Here is an 18637-nt window from a genome sequence, read left to right on the forward strand (position 1 = left end):
GTGTAAAATTAGTAAGATGCTAATCCATGTTTAGCCTTAAAAGCAGCAAGTTTGAAATCAGTAAATAACCCAAAGCTTTTCTTCAAGTCCTTAATGCTAGAGAGTTGTTATTTGTTTGTTTGGAGTTTTTATGTGTGTGTCATTACTTGGGGTTTTGTTGTGTCTTCTTACTGTGAGGGACCCTCTGAGAGGAAGTTGATTCTTTGACCTTAGTTTACATCTGTGTGAAATGATGTGGAGGCTTGGGTCCACAGTGGGATCTGTGCTGGTGGCAGTTCTGTGTGTGGGTGGCTTGATGGAGAGAGGTGGATGAAGTCAAGAGTTAGGATCAAGAGCTGAATTCTGTCTCTGTTTGGTTCAGCACTATGTGGCGGCAGAGCCACACCAGCTAGGGCAACTCAGGTGTGCTTTGTCTTCCTGTCCTAACCTGGCATTTGTTCAAATGCATGTTCAGAATTTGGTGTTTGTTAGTCAGAACAAACTTATTGGCATCTTCCAGGGCTGTCTTCAGGGTGTGCAGACATGAGTCCTATTTAAGAGCAGCCAGAACCTGGAACTTTTGTTCTTCTGGCACCTTTTTGATAGTAGAAGTATCAAATATTACTAAAAATTGAGCAAAGTAAAGCTAGGCCAGGACAGAACATGATATTCTTAGTGCAGGATGAGAGGGTAGGAGTAATCTTGTAAAAGGCCTGATGCTGGGGCCCTGAACAATTGAGTTATGTCAGAGTATTGTTGGATTGGAGCAGTGGTGATGGATCATGCAGATGAAATATTCTGATATGTAAGGTGGAGCATTTGTATGCTATTCTACTTTTTTTAGTCAAGGGAAATAAAATACGTCTGAAGCCCTTTAAAGGAAATGTCTGTTTACTTGACCTGGTACATGGAAATGCTTTGTCTTCATTTGCAGCTTCTGTGGAGAAGGCAGGGTTTTCTGAGAAGCAGAAGTAGAGTTTTCCCTTCTACCAAAATAGGGTTTTGTTCCTTGCTTTGGTACACCATGTCTTTATCACTGTCCCTGTATGGTACTTGGTGTTGTGTAGAAAAACTGAGAAGACAAGACTGTAATGAAACCCTGTAGGTAAATAACAGTTTTGAAACTGCAGAGGAGATGAGAAGTTCTGAAGCTTCAGGTTGAAGGTGGATCTCTTCTACCTTGCAATAGAAAAGATTTTTACTGTGTATTTAATATTAAAAAATAGTGTCAAGTGTTTTCCCAATTAGTTAATTTCTTGTTCTGTTCTGAAATGTTTTCAGTGACAGCACATAGTATAAACATTCCCTAAACTTTATTGTGAGGATGTTTTCTGCTGGTCCCTCACGGTGCTGTGTTTGTGGGTGGATTTCTGCTTCTCCCTGTTCTCCTTGGGTGTTTATTTAATCACACCATGCACATATTCTTAGCTGGAAGGAAGATGGGAGGATTTTTGCATTTGAAACTTTAACTGCGTGAAAGACCTAATTTTGGGGAGAGATGTGTGGGGGAGAGTAGTTTTCCTATTTTGACTTTCTTCTTAGCAAATATTTCATAGTGTTAGGAGGAACCACGACCAGCTGTTCATTATTTCACTTGGAGGAGATTTTTTTCAGTCAGTCTGAGCAGTTGGGATTTTGCATTTGTTGGGTGAGCCAGGAATCCTTGCACAGCTCTGGAGTTTGCCTTTCCAGGGGTGAGAGCTGTCGCTGGGCTCCTGAGCAGCGCAGCGGTTCCGCTGGCCTGCCTCAGCAGGAACACACATGGCAAGACCTCAGATGAACCACAGCGGGCCTGAAATACCAGTGTAGGTGCAGGGAGTGGTGCTGGGCAGAGGACCCTGGCAAGGCAGGGTTCCTGAGCACTGGGGGGCAAACTTGGAGCTGCCTTCACCAGTTTGCCCAACTGCAGAGAGCAGCCCGTGTGAGTATGGCTGGAGAAAACACTGCTGAGGAGCAGATGGGCAGTGCTGCTGGACTGTCCTGCTCTTGGCATCAGAGCCACTTTGGTCTGGAGCTGGAAGTCCTCCCTTTCAGCTTGATGTTCTCAGATTTGCAGGAGGAGGGGCGAGTGGCTGCAAAAGAGCAGAGGCAGCCTTTAGAGGTGCCCTTGAGATGTGTGGTTGGGTGTTGCCCAGAGCTGGCCAGAGGCTTTGTTTCTCAATGGTGGTGTTGAAGGGGTAAAATGAAGAAAATGGGGAAGTAGTGCTCAGCCTGCCCTCCTTAGCAAACAGGGAATTTGGGTTGAAGCTGAATGTGTCCCACAAGTGTGCAGTGGGAGACAGAAGGCAAAAGTGGTGTGAGCTCCCTGCTTGTGACAAGAGAATGGATGGGGGAGGCTGGAGGGACCTTCCAGGAGTCCTTAGATGACCTGCTTGCTCTTCTGGTTTGTCTTCCCACATGGATGGGTTCTTGGGGAATTTATCTGCAGGAATCTGAACTTGTGATGCTCATGGGACTGCTTTGAAATTTTGGAGACACAAATGAAGCTTAAGAATAAAATAATTTTCTGTTTCAATGAGGTATATTCCATGTGGAAACAGATGCAGACAGTGGCTGCTTTTATCCTGAGGTGACTGCAGTTTCTAATTGTTGTAGGGGTGGCACATGTGATTTCTCTGTTGGGCAGACTGGCATTTAAATTGATTCTGATTTTGTATTGGGATTGAGATTAGGGTTTTGAAACTGGGACTTTTGGAAGCTGTTGAGCTTTGTAGGGGGATGTTTAACTTGGTCTTTTTAATTTGATAATTGTTTGTGTGACTAGTTAACGGGCTGTGGAGTGAGCTCATGGACCTCTCAGAGAAGTGTCTTCTCTGCACTACTTGTCCTCTAGCAGGCAGGATAACACAAATGAGTGTTAGGGCTTTCTTCTCTAAAGCACTCACCTTGTTCCAAATTTCTACCTATTTCACAGCAAAAACAGATGGACAGCACAGAAAAGTAGGGTCTTCAGAAGAATTCAGACAGCTCAGCATCTGTTTTCTAAAAAAGGCAGATAAACAGTTGCATATTTTATAGATCAAGTTCGAGAAAATGTTTTCTTGAAAAAGATGCTGTGACATAAAGTAATTTTACAGTGGCATTGATAATTATGTGGAAGGTGTTGCTTGTCTGTGTGGTTCTTTTCTTTGGATGATGGATTAGGGGACATCAGACCCGAAGTGAGATACCTGAAGCCAACAAAGTACTTACAAATAAAATGCTTAAATAATAATTTCAGCTGTAGGTTTTTTCTGGTTTCAGTCTGTTTTATCATTCTTAATCCAGGTCTGTTACTTTTCAGGTGGAATCATTTATCTTGGATCAGGATGATCTCGAAAACCCTATGTTGGAAACAGCTTCTAAATTGCTGCTGTCAAGTACTGCTGATGGTGCTGACCTGAGAACAGTAGATCCTGAAACCCAGGCGAGATTAGAAGCTTTGCTCGAAGCTGCGGGTAAGTCCCCGTGTCCCGTATGGGTTTAACCCCAAAGCCCTGACAGGAGTCCCTGCTGGAATCGCTTGCGTAAGGCTAATCCGTGGGAGCAGGATACAGCTGTGAGATGCACGGCAGGGTGGGGTTTGGCAGGGGTGTCACTGAAGACAAACAAGTTCATTTTAGAGTATTCCAAGGTCTGGAAAATCAGAATTTTACATGAAGATGTTTCCAATCAGGTTTCTCCAATGTCGGCATTTTAAAAGCCTGAGTCAAAATTGATGCCTGACTTTGGCGTGTGCCATTATGTCAAACCCTGAATGGCTCAATAGGTTTTATTTTGTAGTAGTTGCTGTATGAAAAGCTTTCATAGTTGTTTATATTACGTAGTTTCAGTAGCTGAAAACTGATTCCTTCCGTGGCTTGGAGGGTTTCAGTCACATGCAGCTTGGAATGAGTGCTGTGAATAGTTGAAGCCATCGTTTTGGAAGCTGTAGTGGATGGTGCTTGGAACGTTGGTGCCGACAGCTCTCAGAGGCTCACTTTGACCTTGTGTGCTCTCTCCTTGCTGGCACGCGTGCCCCCGGGCTGCGCTTGGGCACGGCAGGCATAGGGAAGCTGTCCACGGCGGATGGGAAGGCGTTTGCGGACCCCGAGGTGCTGCGCAGGCTGACCTCGTCCGTCAGCTGCGCCTTGGATGAAGCGGCCGCCGCGCTGACCCGGATGAGAGCCGAGAGCACGGCCAGCGCAGGACAGACGGACAAGTAAGGCAGCCTGGGCCTGGAGCCTCTCAGCCCTTTGCTCCCTCTAGAAGCGGTTTTTCTTGTTCTAGCGCTTGCACTGAGGGCATGATGAAACTCTTACTCAAGTGGAGTTGGTGCCAAGTTATCACCTTTACTTCTCCTGCTTAAATATTTGTGGACTGGCAGGTCTTGCAGTAGGGAGTGAAGCAATTCATGCTGCTCAGAATTACGGAATGAAACTCCAAGGAGTTTATCGTGACCAGCTGTAGAAACATTTCTAAACTCTTCAATGATATGGGCCTTAGAACTGTTCCAGAGAGTTGTAAATTCCCACATGGGTCATTCAGTGACAGCATGAAACAAGATTTCAGATGAAAAAAATCTTTTAGGGAATTTCAGAGTGCCTTTTTTGTTGAGGAAGGGAAACAGCCTTTAGGGATTGGAGCTCCATAGTAGTCAGTGTCGCATCAGCCAGGGAGTTGCTGCTCTTGTGCTGGACTTGGTGGCTTCACATGTGCAATTTTTTCCACTGGGGTATTCAGGAGGGAAAGAAGAAGGATGTTTCCTTCCAGACTGCCATAAGGCTTCAGTGCAGTGGAAGCGTTGTTAGTAGGGACAACCAAGGGTGCTGTGCTAGTCAGAAGTTTGTTCTTTCTATACAGAATAACTCCAAAGAAAGATTTCTTGCTCTAGGAACAGCTCGAAGAGCAGTATAATTTTGCGTTATGTCTGCTTCTGTTCTGTCTGCATCCCCTCTTCTCCTCTGCACCTCTTTCTTGGGAATGGTGGTAGTTGCCAAAGTTGTTATAAAAACAGAGGTGCTTGGAAATTAAAAAAAAAGGTCAACATGTAGTGAAGAGACACATTTCAGAACTGATTCTCCATGTATTAAAATTATGTCTGGTTACGAGACCCTGGTATTTTCAGCACAGGAGAGAAGGGAAGTGGTTAAGTTTTCTACAGGAGAACACTGATGTTGGTGATTTGTTTTAGTTTAATTTATAGTTACAGTGCTGAACAAATAAAGTTTTCTGAAGATTGGCAGGTGATTTCCATGTCCTCTGGTCCTGGGCTATCCTGCATCTATATCTCTTGTAAACTTCTGTTAAAAATTCATAGCAGGAGTGGATATGGACACAACTTAATTTTCAGCCAAGTTAGCTGGGAAACCTCAAGTGTAAAGCTGGCACTTCTTTAATTAGCAGTTGGCACGTTTTTAGGTGGTTTCCTTTTTTGCTGATGTGTCCTCATGGCACACTGGAGCTGAGGCAGAGTCCCTTTCCACTCTGAATGCTTTCCCCTTGTTAGCCGCAGCCTGGCCGAGGCCTGTTCCGAAGGAGACGTCAATGCTGTGCGGAAGCTGCTCATTGAGGGCCGCAGCGTGAACGAGCACACAGAGGAAGGGGAAAGCCTCCTTTGCTTGGCCTGCTCAGCAGGGTATTATGAGCTTGCACAGGTTGGTTTCCTGGCTGTTTGTACCGTTTGTGTGTTGTACATAAAGAGATGTTAAATCAATTATTAGCATTTTGTGCACCTGGAAGAGGGTGTTAAGGTAGTGAGAAATGGCAGATGAGTCTCACACATACACTAAATGTTGCTGATACATTCTGGGTGCCTATTTTGTGCCAGGATTGCTCACCCAGCACTGGGGTGAAGGTGGGGGTTGGTAGTGCAGGGGCAGGGTTTGTCCCTCGGTGTTGCTGATTGGTGTCTCTTGGCAGGTTCTCCTGGCAATGCATGCCAATGTGGAGGACCGGGGAATCAAGGGAGACATCACACCTCTGATGGCTGCTGCCAACGGCGGGCACGTCAAAATTGTCAAGCTGCTGCTAGCTCACGGTGCTGATGTGAATGCACAGTCATCCACAGGTAAAGGGGCTCTTGGGAACCACTGCAGAGCTGGCATTTGCTCTGTGCAGGCAACTTGGTGTGGAAGTTCGGGAGCCATGGCTCTCAGCCCAGCTAGGCAGAATGCTTCCTTGTGGTTTTGCCATTTAAATTCCCTTTTCTAAGTGGAACTCTGAAGTATGGTTGGATGCAGATCAAGTATTGTGGAGACATAGAAAGGTGGATAAGGTCAGTTAGTAACTCGAAGGTGTTTGAGTACCTAGGATTTGTTATCACATTTTAAGCACAGTTTGGTAAATTTGTGTGTACGTGGAAAAGTTATGTGGTGGCAGGTCAGGAAACCCAAGGGGAAAAGTGAGAAGAGGGCCTCCCCTTCCACTGTTCCCATGGTAATTTGCTTGCGATTTGTGTTGAAGTGACCAGATTGGGAAATCCTGTAAGTTTTTGTAACCTGGAAGTGGAGAGCTTGTGTGTAGTCAGCAGTACCTGATGAGTGGAGAGCTGACCCTGAGTGAGGGGGAGAGGGGGATTACCAGAAGACACCTTATTTATTTTTTAATTTTTTTTTTCAGTGAAGCAGTTTTCTCAGTGGTAATATGGCCTTGACCTGTAACATTTTTCAAGGTGTCTTTCACAGAGGCAGATTCTTTGGCTGTTGTGTGCAGATCCATGTTTTTGTATTTTTTCCGAAGTTTTTTTCCTCTCCTTGTAAAGACTGGGAACATTTTGGAACCAGTCCCTTGCAGGTGTTTAGGACCTGATTTAGAAACAGCAGTTAATTCTACTCTGGGTTTTGAGCTTTCATTTTACAGCATTACGTGCTTCTGCTGATTAACAGGAATGTGGCTGGGGGTTTTGTGACTGGGCTAGAAATGGGAAGAGAGGTGCATAGTGCAGGCACAAGGAGGTCAGACACTCAATCTGTCAGCACCAGGCTGCTTGGTGCCACTGCTGATCCCCCCCCGTAGTTCTTCTGTAGTGTGAAAAGCCCTGTTCCATCAGGTATCCAGCTAGAAGGGGTGGAATGGAGCACCAGGTGAAGTTTTGGGTGAGGAAGGCCATCAGGCTGTGTTCCCAAGCCCTGTTCTCTCTGGCCCAAGGCAACACAGCCCTGACGTACGCCTGCGCCGGGGGCTACGTGGACGTGGTGAAGGTGCTGCTGGAGTCGGGCGCCAGCATTGAGGAGCACAACGAGAATGGGCACACGCCGCTGATGGAGGCGGGCAGCGCCGGGCACGTGGAGGTGGCCAGGGTGCTGCTGGAGAACGGGGCGGGCATCAACACGCACTCCAACGAGTTCAAGGAGAGCGCCCTGACGCTGGCCTGCTACAAAGGTACCGTACCGGGTGGGCACAGGGGTCAGGGACAGCCAGGAGTCCTTCAGCCTTGCTGCCCATGGCAGGGGAATTGAAAGGTGTGAGCACACCCTGTGCTGCTCTTGTTGTGGCTGTGATACCACTCAGGGCCAGCGTGGATTCCTTCAGCCTTGCTGCCCACCACGTGGGGAATTGAAAGGGTGTGAGTGCACACTGCTCTTGTCCTGGCTGTGATACCACACAGCATGCCTGTGCCATGTGCAGAATCATCTGTGTGCAGACTCTGAGTATCAAGATCTAAAACTTTGGTCTTAGGTATGATTATTTAGAAGATGCTCTGTTAAACAAATGAAGAGACAAGGAGCTAATGTGTTATATTACAGAAAAAGTAAGCTAAACTTTCTGTATTACAGCTGTTTTATACCAGGTACCTCTGCTTAAATACAGCAGATACTTCATTTTAAAGGACTGGCACTGGCAAATCATGGAAGGTTTAGGACCTTGCCTTTTAGGTGTCCTTGCTGAGGCCTTTTCCTCCCTTAAAGCATTAGGCAGAAAAATTGCAGCACCCCAGAAAGGGATGAAGATGTTTAATTAAGACGCAAAATCTGTTCCTACAGCCCAGCAGCTGCTGTTTTAGTCACTTAGGACATGTTTTATAAGGCCATTTGCCATCATGGAGTACTTGATTTTGGTAACCGAGGTTCTTGTGTGGCACCTGTGTAGAAGTTGGTCGTAGTCTTTCATGTATATTTTTTACCAGCTACACCGATAAGCTGCTGTGCATGTACATGGCAGAGATACAAACACACCTTTCTAGAGTGGACTCTTTATGTTGTATCACAGACATCCATGACCTTCATTATGTGCTTTAGAACACTATGAGTGTTGAAATGCACTTTCTCAAGCAGTTTCCTTCTGTTACCTATTTTTCCACACAGGCCATCTGGAAATGGTGAGGTTTCTGCTGGAAGCTGGTGCAGACCAGGAGCACAAGACAGATGAGATGCACACTGCTCTCATGGAGGCGTGCATGGTAAGAGACGTAAGGCTCGAGCAGTGAGGTCTGTGGGCTCTGTTTTCTTGCTGAAGATGGAGAAAGTGGTTCCTTTGAGTTTCCTTCTGGTACAGAATCTAACTGTGATGTTTTGGTTCTCTTGTCTGCTTCATGGGAAGTTAACTTTATTGTTAAACTGAGAATTATTTTCTTAAATTTTCTTTTTATCCTTCTCTCCAACTAGATTCCTCATGTGTTGGGATTTTCATGGCACTATTAGACTTGTGTAATGTCACACTGTGAACCCGTGGCTGTAGAGGAGGGCAGTGAATCCCTGTTTAGTCTGCCCTTCCCTGAAACAACTGCAATGGTTCTAAATCGGCCAGTTGTGTCTGCTGAAAGAAGTTAATGGTTTCACATGGGGGAATGATTAACAGAAACCATTACACTTCTTGAAAGTTGTTCCAAAGAAAGTCACGTAGGTAAACAGAACTGGAGCTGTCCTTTATCTCACCCTGAAATCTTACTAGAGCAGCCACATGAATATCCTTGGCCATGGTCTTGCAGCCAGTTCCTGGGAGTTGATGATAAAATGACCTTGTTTAATGTTGCAGTTGCCTTCTCATCAGGATGTTTTTTGTGGTGAAGCTATGGATCAAGCCTTCCTTTCCTTGTCATTCTCTTCTGCCCTTTTAACTCTTCTAATAGACTAAAAAAATTCCATCAGACCCACAGAGGATGTTAAGACCTAATTTTTGTTAAAAATTACTGAGCAGTAGGAAAAAAATTCTTCTCCCTTATTCCTGCAGGAAGCTGTTCTTAGGGAGACAGTTCCATGCTGGTGCTCAGAACTGGCAGATAGTTCAGTCTCATACCTCAGCTCTGCTGACGAGAGAAGGAGCAGCTTTCTCTAGCAGTATTTAAAAGCCTTGCAGTGTGAAATGAAGCAGAGCAAAGACTTCCATCTCAGCATGTTCTTTGTGCAGAAACAGTTACTGCTCTTCAGTGGCTTCCTTCTCTGGAACAGCTTTGAGCTTGAATGTGTGCTCACAGAATTGTCTGTCTGTGGCATAGCCAGTGCAGGTTTAAACCCTTCTGCAGCCTTGTGAATTCGGGAAGACTTGTGCCTGAGAGTTTTTTCAGACAGTAGTTAATACTGATTTAATGCACAGGAGGTGTTGGACAGTGGCACTTGCCTTGTGGGAGCAAAAAGCAGGGTGATCTAGTTGGTGTTTCCTCTCGCTGAAGGACTGCTGCCCACAGAGCTTCAGCTTTAAAATGCAGCTGATGATCTTGTGAAGATTGCTCAGGTGACTTTTCCTGTTCCCTTAGCAGTTGGTAGGCTTTTCCTGGCTGTTGTAGGAGAGCTCAGCAGCCCCACCCCACTGCAGGGTTTATTAAAGCATGGATCCAATTCCCTTGTGTGGTGGAGCTCCAGCAGTTCTCCTGCAGGCTGCTTGGCCCACATAGGAAGCTTTGAAGCAAGCCTGGGTGCTGTGTCGTGCCATCCTCAGCGTGCAGCAGGGGTGAGCAGGTAGCTGTCTTGCCAGAGCCTGATGGATGAGGCACTGTCTCTGCATTTCCCTGAGGAAAGATTCTTTATGGAGGCTTGGAGTTTTTCCCTAAAATAGTTCTGTCATTTCATGTAAAAGGTGAATATGTCCTAGTTAATGTCCTAGTTATTTTTCCAAGAGGAAGCCGTGCTTTGCTCCCTGGATATCAGAATAAGGTATGAAACACTTGAGAAAATGAAGCGGAAAAATGTCAGATGCAGTTTGGTGTTTTGTCTGGAAAAGAGCTTTTTGGAGTTGTGGTTTCCAGCTTGGCAAGGATGGCTGTGGATGAGATTTGCTGCCTCTTAGGAATTAATCTGAAATCAAGGTGTACTTACCTCATTCAGAGACAACCTTGGGAATGCCTTGTGTTCCTGGTGAGTGGCTGTTTTATTTGCTGCAGCCCTCCAGTGTTTTGTTTGTCAGATTTTGGTTCCTCCAAGTTGGAATGGTGGCCATCTCCTCATGGAGAAAACCAGCTTGGAGACTTCTTGCTGTTGTTGGAGCGCAGCGACCCAGCCAGGCACTGCTTCTGTCTGAACAAAGCAGTGTGGAATGGCAATTGGATGTGTCACTGTCAGGCCTCCAGTATAAACATGGAGCTAAAAAGCCACTTCAAATAGTTCCTGACTTTATGGAATACTGAAAATGAGATGGAGATCTTGTGTTGAAGTATTTTGCAAGGAAGAAAGCAAATTTAAGAGCTGCCTTTTGGTAGAAGGGGTGTGATCACAGTGGAGCATGATCATGGTGTCTGGAAAACCCTGCCAGAATGCTGCCAAGGGAAAGCTGTTGCTCGGGTGGGTGGCTCCTGGGATGTGTAAGGAACCCCTGACAAGTGGTCTCATTTTGGCTTTTCACTTGGAAGGAGAAAGTAAGTCTTGACTCTGCTGTTAAATTGAGCAGTGAAATGGTTTTGCAGGGGCCATGAGGCAAGCCCAGGTCAGTGTGCATAGCTGCTTTGTAAGGAAGGGAGGAAGCAAAAGAATCTCACTGTTGTTCTTGTGGAGGAGACAAGCTTCTAAAATAGTCGTGAGCTCCCTCTTGACTTTCTGGGCTTTATTTTGGAGTTCCCCCCTGCCCCAAGGAAGATGATCCCAAACATCTGAACTGGAGTCTGATACAAAGTTGTCCAGCTTGTTGCTTACACCGTTGACAGAGAGGTCTGATATGAGGTTCATAGCACATATTTAGTAAAATGTGCTCAGCATTTCTGCAGGTGTGTGTTCAGTAGGAGACCTTATGCTTTATCCAAATACTTAGGGAAAATAGCCAGAAAAACTGTTCATTGTATTTTTGGACTCATTTTACTCCCTCATGGCTTTTTCTGTATTTTGAGGGAATTTGAGTCTGTGGCAAAACCATGGAGAAAAGCAGTTTTTCCATTTGGTCAGTCTTCTGATCTTATTTTTTTTTTGCCTTTGCAGGATGGTCATGTGGAAGTGGCAAGGTTACTCCTGGACAGCGGAGCTCAGGTGAACATGCCTGCCGACTCCTTTGAGTCCCCGCTGACCCTGGCAGCCTGTGGTGGGCACGTGGAGCTGGCAGCTCTGCTGATTGAACGTGGAGCTAACTTGGAAGAGGTCAATGACGAAGGATACACGCCGCTGATGGAGGCAGCTCGGGAAGGCCACGAGGAGATGGTGGCACTGTTACTTGGGCAAGGTAACTGCTGCTCAGCAGGCTGGGGAAGAAGCTCTGAGCTGCTTTGGTTTTTGCTTTCTTTGGTTATAAGATGCCTTGTGCATGTGGAGGTGGTTTGTGTGCTGATGCTGCCCTCTGTAAACCGGTGTTTTGTGTTGTTTGCAGGAGCAAACATCAACGCTCAGACAGAGGAGACGCAGGAAACCGCACTGACTCTGGCTTGCTGCGGAGGGTTTCTGGAGGTGGCCGATTTTCTCATTAAAGCAGGAGCTGACATAGAACTTGGCTGTTCCACACCTTTGATGGAGGCTGCTCAAGAGGGGCATTTGGAGCTGGTCAAATATTTATTAGCTGCGGGTATGGAGTCGTTTTGTTAATGCTTTTGTAAATGCTTAATCTAAAGAGAAAAATACTTTGTCCGATAGAAAATGTAATGACTTTAGCAGCTTCTTGAACTTGACTGTGAAGGTCTTTGAAGCCCAAAGTAATTTACTGGTTGGACTCTAATTTAGCTTGTGAAGACTGAGTTGATGTAAACTTGTTTGGAGCTAACTTGCAGTTTGTTTTTATTCCTCTTAGAGTACGGTCAGGTTATCAGTTTAATAGATGCTGGATTGGAAGGGGGAAGCTTCATTTGCTGTTTGATCCTGTAAAGATTGTGAAGGCTTGTATGTTTTCTGTAATGCCCGTCATAAAGCTTCCAGTGTTTTGTCCTTGCTGTTTCAGGGGCTAATGTGCATGCAACAACAGCAACAGGTGACACGGCACTGACGTACGCCTGTGAAAATGGCCACACTGATGTAGCAGATGTCTTACTTCAGGCAGGTGCAGATCTGGTAAGTCATTTACCTTCCTTAAAAATGTTAGTAAGATATTAAATTATCAGCATCTGATATTCTTCCTGTTTCTGTGTTCATTGATGAAAATTTACACGTTCTTTAATGTATTTTGGGCTGTTAGATTACCCCAAAGTACAGAGGTCAGTTACAGTCCTCTGGTGATTGATGTCTAAAGCATTTCCAAGCCATTCAAGGTTGCCTGGACAGGAAAAGAGGGAATTTGATTCTTTTGACATGGTACTTGGCTTCAAATTGTTGAGTTGATTCTGGGTTAGTCCTTGTACCTGCAAATCTGTTCTATTCCTTATGCATCAGATAGTTGACAGTCTGTTTGGTGTGCTGTAATGGAATTAAGATGATGGAGGTAAACTGGTTTTTCCTTTCCAGTACACCAGTGTGTTATCAAAAAGTGATGTTAGGCATGTCAGAAGATGTCCTGCTTAACTAAAATCCCCCTCATGTGCCTTGAATGCTTTTTGTCCAGGAGTCCCACCTGTGCAGAGACGGGTGGTGAATGGTTCACCTGCATTCAAGATACCCTCAGTTCAAACATTAGCTGAATATTTATGGCTAAGTGTGTGAAACAGTAGAGAAGGATGTTCCGTGTCTAGCATCTTTCCATTCAAAAACTCAGGAGGCTGGCTTGCCTTCTTTCACATGCCACTTTGGATTTTGAAGCCTTTCTTTATCTACTCTAGGAGCATGAATCAGAAGGTGGAAGAACCCCACTCATGAAAGCTGCCAGGGCAGGTCATGTTTGCACTGTTCAGTTCTTGATTAGCAAAGGTAAGAATGTGGAATGGTTTGCGTTTTCCTGACATTAGAAATACTTCAAGTTAAGAACATGTCAGAGCTAGTGTAACTTCCTTGGATTTGTTTTAAATGTCCTAGCTCCAGTAGGCAATTGATTCTCCAACTAGGCATGCAATGATTACCTGTGGTTTCTGCTGAGATTGGTGGAACTGCATGTAGTTGTAAAAATAGTGTATTTCAGTCTGTAATTCCTAGTAAAAGCAGCAGTATTAGGGATCCCTGGGGTCTTCATGCCCCATGGTGCAGCTTTGGAGCACAGTATTTGGCAGTTGAACTACAAGTCCCTTTTGGTTTCCAGAGTTTGACTGTAGTTTGCTTGATGTTTCAATACAAACCAGGATTTTCCATTTTCCTTCTCCTGGGCTGATTGTCATGAGTTTTCTTGTCCCTACCTTGTATGGAGTAGGACATGTGGCAGGATGGAGTTTTCCCTGTGTAGATTGCAGAGCAGTTAATTGTGTTAGATTTGACAGAGGTGCTACCTGTTGAAGTGAGTTTCAGCTGATGTTTGCCCTTGTGTTTGTGCAGGAGCAAACGTGAACAGGACCACAGCAAACAACGATCACACAGTGCTGTCGCTGGCCTGTGCCGGAGGTCACCTGGCAGTGGTGGAGCTACTGCTTGCTCATGGTGCTGATCCCACACACAGACTCAAGGTTTGTCTCTCACCTCCCTCATTTTCCTCTGAAACTCAGGATACCCAGCTGGGTTTTCTCCTTTTGTGTTCCCTACAACTCACCCAGCTTGTGATGATTTAAGTGGAAGCTTGCACAAGCAGATGTTCTGCTCGTGTATGTGTTGTTGGAGTTAGTGCAGGTCTCTTGATCATCATGATTATAAAGTGCTGATTGTGAAAGGGGAAAAATTTTTAAAGTATTATTAAATTTTTTTTTAATACTTCATCAAGCCTGTAAGTTTAGATGTGAGCTTGTGGAGATGGAGTATTTACTAGAGCAGAAAGCAGTCCCATAGGTAGTGTGTTGTGTGTCCCAAAATGCTGCAGTGCAGTTTTCATGATGCTCTGTTCTAACTGTGTGCTCTTTCCCTGTCAGGATGGATCAACCATGCTGATCGAGGCGGCCAAAGGCGGTCACACCAGCGTGGTTTGTTACCTTCTAGATTACCCAAACAACTTGCTTTCTGCTCCTCCACCTGATGCCACTCAGCTGACCCCACCATCCCATGACCTCAACAGGGTAAGATTCCAGGGCTCATGGTATGCATGGTTTTTTTGCACTTGGTTACTCAAGAGTTTAAAGGTGAGAGAAGAGTCAATCATGTCCTATCGTAAACTGTAGGTGAGCACACTTAAAATTACTTAGAGTTGCAAATCTGTTCTATTCCTTACGTATCAGATAGTTGACAGTCTGTTTGGTGTGCTATAATGGAATTAAGATGATGGAGGTAAACTGATTTTTACCTTTGGGGAAGACTTTTGAATGTTATGATGTAGTGCTCTCATCATTCTTACTGTTCTCTAAGTATTGCTGGAAAAAAACACTGAGGGTGGACAAAACCAGCAAGTGCAAAGATCTGCTTAAATGGAACTCTACAGAATTGAATTTATGGCTTGTATTTGCTGTACTACAGTACAGCACTGTACCAGGCTGAGTATAGTTCTGCAAGTAATTTTTTAGGTTAAAAATGCAAAGTATGTGGAGATCACATGATCTGTAGGTGTTAATTATTGAACTCAGCATATTAAAAACTATATTGAATGTTGTTAGTCACCATTAAAGTCTACTTTTCTAACAGATTTTGTTTGCCTTCTGTTGAATTGTAACTAGCACAGAGTATGAGAAAAGTAATCTGTTAGTATCCGACGTTTTAGGCTCCTCGAGTACCAGTGCAGGCGCTGCCCATGGTCGTCCCACCCCAGGAGCCTGACAAACCCCCTGCTAATGTCGCCACAACCCTTCCCATCAGAAACAAAGGTCAGTCCTAGTTCTGCAGCTTATTTTCTAAATATCCTTCCTAGGTAGAAGATAGAGGCTTGCACTTGTAGCAGAGTAGCTCCTATGAAGGGTGTTTATGGATTCAGTCAAGGAAACTGCAATTTTGATTTTTTTTTTTTAAGGATTTGTTTGTCCACCAAGTCAGTCATCTAAGCCTCTAATCATAAAACATCAAGAAATCTGCCTAAGTAAATCTGTTAAAATCTCTAGTCTGACACGCTGAACTAATGCAGAATGTTACCCAGAAGTCTATAGAAATTGGATAATGGAAGTTGCAAAACCCATGTTAATCTCCATATCATAGTTGATTTGATAAACTTGTGTTTCCTTAGGGTAGTAGTCTGGGAGTGGGATTGACTAATTGGATTGAAGGCGGAATTTCTTGTGCAGTAAAATCTTTAGTCTGATGTGGCTCAAGTCCTCCTAGGACTAAATTTGCATCTATTTTGCTCTCGCCATTTTGACACTTAATGCTTTCTGTACTTAAGAATTCTCGTCAAAAACCAATTTTTATCAAGCATCAGCAGTAGCAAATACAGGCGTGCATGTCCTAAAATTAATCCTGTGTGTACACTTGTATTGTTCTGGAGATACAGCGAGGATGGCTGGAAGAAACTGGGCACCTCCACTGCCTCAGATCCTGAGTTTTGAGTTGCCTTTCGCCCTTCAAAATTAACCGATTGTTGCTTCTCCACCTGGTATGGCAGAGCATGTCAGCTGTGTTACTGGGAACTTCTGCATAAAACACCAGTTGGATTAGTCCATCGCTTGTTCTTGCAGGAAGGCTGAAATACTTGCCTTGCCTGGACAGAGAGCTGAGCTTTGACACAGGCAAAATCGTGTCTGCTATGGATAAAACCTAGTGGCTAAAGACACCCTGTTAGGTCCTGCTAAATGTAAATGACAGTCCTGGGTTCTGGCACTCTTTGTCACCTGAGCAGAGCTGGATACCTGGAGTGAAAGGATGCCTAGTTGTAGAGAGCCTAGCACTTGTTAAAGCCTACCAAGTCGGTCGCAAAGCCGGCAGCCTAGTCCCAGTCCTAGACGTGTTTTTGTGTCCCGTGGGCTGCGCTTTCAGGGCTGTAAGCGTTTGTTTATGTCCCAACACCACACCAGACGCAGAGCACCAAGTAAAGAGGCAGCATATCCTTGCTTTTTGTTCCCAGTTTCCGTGTAGCAGCACTCGGTAGCAGCGGCTCGAGACAATCGCTTTCTTTGGCAAAAGCGTGCCGATTGCTGGAGCAGCCCTGTCACCGTAGCACAGGGCTCTGTGGGGTGCATGTGCACTGGTGTGGCCTGTTAAATTGCAGTCTGACTGCTGGGTACCCGTTGGCAGGTGTCCTTGGAGGGCCTTGGGGACACGCTGACCTCCCACGGGTGCCGTGCCACGCAGCGGCCCGGCAGTAGCTCTGTAATGAGGATGCCGTTGGTATGCACTTCCATTGCTTCTGAGGGGGTTTCTTTTTCACACAGCTGCTTCTAAACAAAAGTCCAGCAGTCATTTGCCAACAAACAACCAGGATGTACAGGGTTACATCACCAATCAGTCTCCAGAGAGCATTGTAGAAGAGGCTCAGGGCAAGTTGACAGAGCTGGAGCAGAGGATAAAAGAAGCCATAGAGAAGAACGCTCAGCTGCAGTCCCTGGAATTGGCACACGCCGACCAGCTCACCAAAGAGAAGATTGAGGAGCTGAACAAAACGAGAGAGGAGCAAATTCAGAAGAAACAAAAGATTTTGGAGGAACTGCAGAAAGTGGAGCGAGAGTTACAGCTGAAAACTCAACAGCAACTAAAAAAGCAATATCTAGAGGTAAAAGCGCAAAGAATTCAGCTCCAGCAGCAGCAGCAGCAACAGTCTTGCCAGCATCTGGGACTACTGACTCCCGTTGGGGTAGGAGAACAACTCTCAGAGGGAGACTATGCACGATTGCAGCAAGTGGACCCCATCTTGCTCAAGGATGACCCTCAGCAAGCTGCTGCGCAGACGGGTTTTGCACCAGTTCAGCCTCTGGCCATGCCACAAGCTTTGCCTCTGGCAGCAGGTTCCTTACCTCCAGGGTCCATCGCAAATCTTACAGAACTGCAAGGTGTTATAGTTGGACAGCCAGTGCTGGGCCAAGCACAACTAGCAGGGCTGGGGCAAGGAATACTGACAGAAACACAGCAAGGGTTAATGGTAGCCAGCCCTGCTCAGACGCTCAATGACACGCTGGATGACATCATGGCAGGTGGGTTTACATTGTTATGAGCAGGTATAATATTTGCTTGACCAGTTGAGGGTATGTCCACTTCTTTTTATGTGTGTGTGTGTGTGTGTGTGTGTTTGTGTATTCCCACGAGCTCTATGGCAAGCACCACTCGTCCTCTGATCCTTGTCTCAAGGAGTTGGGAAAAGTAGCTTTTAACTTTTCAGTTTGCAGGGTGAGCTGAGCTGTGCCTGTTGGTCAGGTTGGTATGGCAGAGTGGCGTTTTTAACTCGTCATGGTTTGGGGAAGGGTGTATTAAAGTTCATGTGGCAGTTCTATTTTGGCCTGATTGTAGCTCAGGAATAGCACCATGATGGTGCTGGGTAGTGCCTTGGGGTAGCTGAGAGCTGACTTGCAGTAGGCTGAGCAGCTGTAGCACCACAACTAGCCTCTAAAATGTGAGGGACCCGTGGGTTTATCTTCAGAATAAGAGCTGCTCCACTTGGCCTTATGTAGTCTACTTATTGGAAGCTTTTATTTCTGCTTGGGAAAAAAAAAGGTGATAATCCTATGACTTTCTGAAACATCTCCTCATAAAAATGGCTGCCAGCAGAAAGCATGTTTAGCCTTACCAAACTCTTGCCATTGCTTCAGCGAATTCTCTGCCCGGTGACATGAATGCTCTAAGGCCTTAAGCAGTAAAACAGGAGAATGAAGCAGGTTTTAAATGAGAGTTGTCACTGCTGTTTTAGTTTACACCTCACTCAGTTGTGCTTCATCTGAACCCTTTCCATGCTAAAGCAATCATTGAAATACCCCTTAGCTGAACACAGGTGAACTGGTAGGACACAGTCTTGAAAAAAGGTCACTTGATGAAAAGGTACCAGATGCTCTTGGTTAAGCTGATGCACTGTCATTTTTACAAGTGCTGTCCATCTGAACAAGTCTGCTTTGCAAAGCTGTTGGCATGAGGGATGTGTGCCAGAGGAAGGCAGGTCTCAGAGAAAGTGTTGGCCCAGAGCTGTTCCTGCATGTACTGCCCGAGCTGGAGCACAGTAGTAGTACAGAGTCATGGAAGGTGTGCTAACTGATTAAAACCACCAGGTGGTGATTTTTTAAAGCACTTGGAACACCACTTTTGTAGTGAGACACCTGATGAGTGACCTTCTGTCCAGACAAAGCTTCATTAAAGGTGACAAAAACTTCTTTGCTGGAAATCTCGTGTTAGAATTGAAGCATAGGTGTAAAGATTGGAAGTGGATGAAAACACAAACACAAATGTAGGCATGAAAAAGTAGATTAAATGACATATAATATGTACTGACAGTAACAGTTTCTCTCATGGAG

At 45.3% G+C, this 18637-nt stretch overlaps 1 protein-coding gene across 4 annotated transcripts in view; it reads left to right on the forward strand.

Annotated features, from left to right (window-relative positions):
• ANKRD17 (ankyrin repeat domain 17) overlaps nt 1-18637 on the forward strand; it is a 52482-nt gene that overhangs the window by 14702 nt on the left and 19143 nt on the right. For all 4 annotated transcript variants that reach the window (XM_058023835.1, XM_058023837.1, XM_058023836.1 and 1 more), the window contains exons 2-15: nt 3263-3416; nt 4003-4159; nt 5447-5594; nt 5860-6007; nt 7087-7320; nt 8244-8338; nt 11280-11517; nt 11662-11853; nt 12223-12332; nt 13034-13121; nt 13677-13804; nt 14201-14344; nt 14980-15082; nt 16577-17332. In XM_058023835.1, the coding sequence (XP_057879818.1) occupies nt 3263-3416; nt 4003-4159; nt 5447-5594; nt 5860-6007; nt 7087-7320; nt 8244-8338; nt 11280-11517; nt 11662-11853; nt 12223-12332; nt 13034-13121; nt 13677-13804; nt 14201-14344; nt 14980-15082; nt 16577-17332 (2695 nt within the window). The remainder of the gene's footprint in view (nt 1-3262; nt 3417-4002; nt 4160-5446; nt 5595-5859; nt 6008-7086; nt 7321-8243; nt 8339-11279; nt 11518-11661; nt 11854-12222; nt 12333-13033; nt 13122-13676; nt 13805-14200; nt 14345-14979; nt 15083-16576; nt 17333-18637) is intronic.

The sequence above is a fragment of the Melospiza georgiana genome, chromosome 5, assembly GCF_028018845.1.
Source record: "Melospiza georgiana isolate bMelGeo1 chromosome 5, bMelGeo1.pri, whole genome shotgun sequence".
In the NCBI taxonomy this organism is placed as follows: Eukaryota; Metazoa; Chordata; class Aves; order Passeriformes; family Passerellidae; genus Melospiza; species Melospiza georgiana.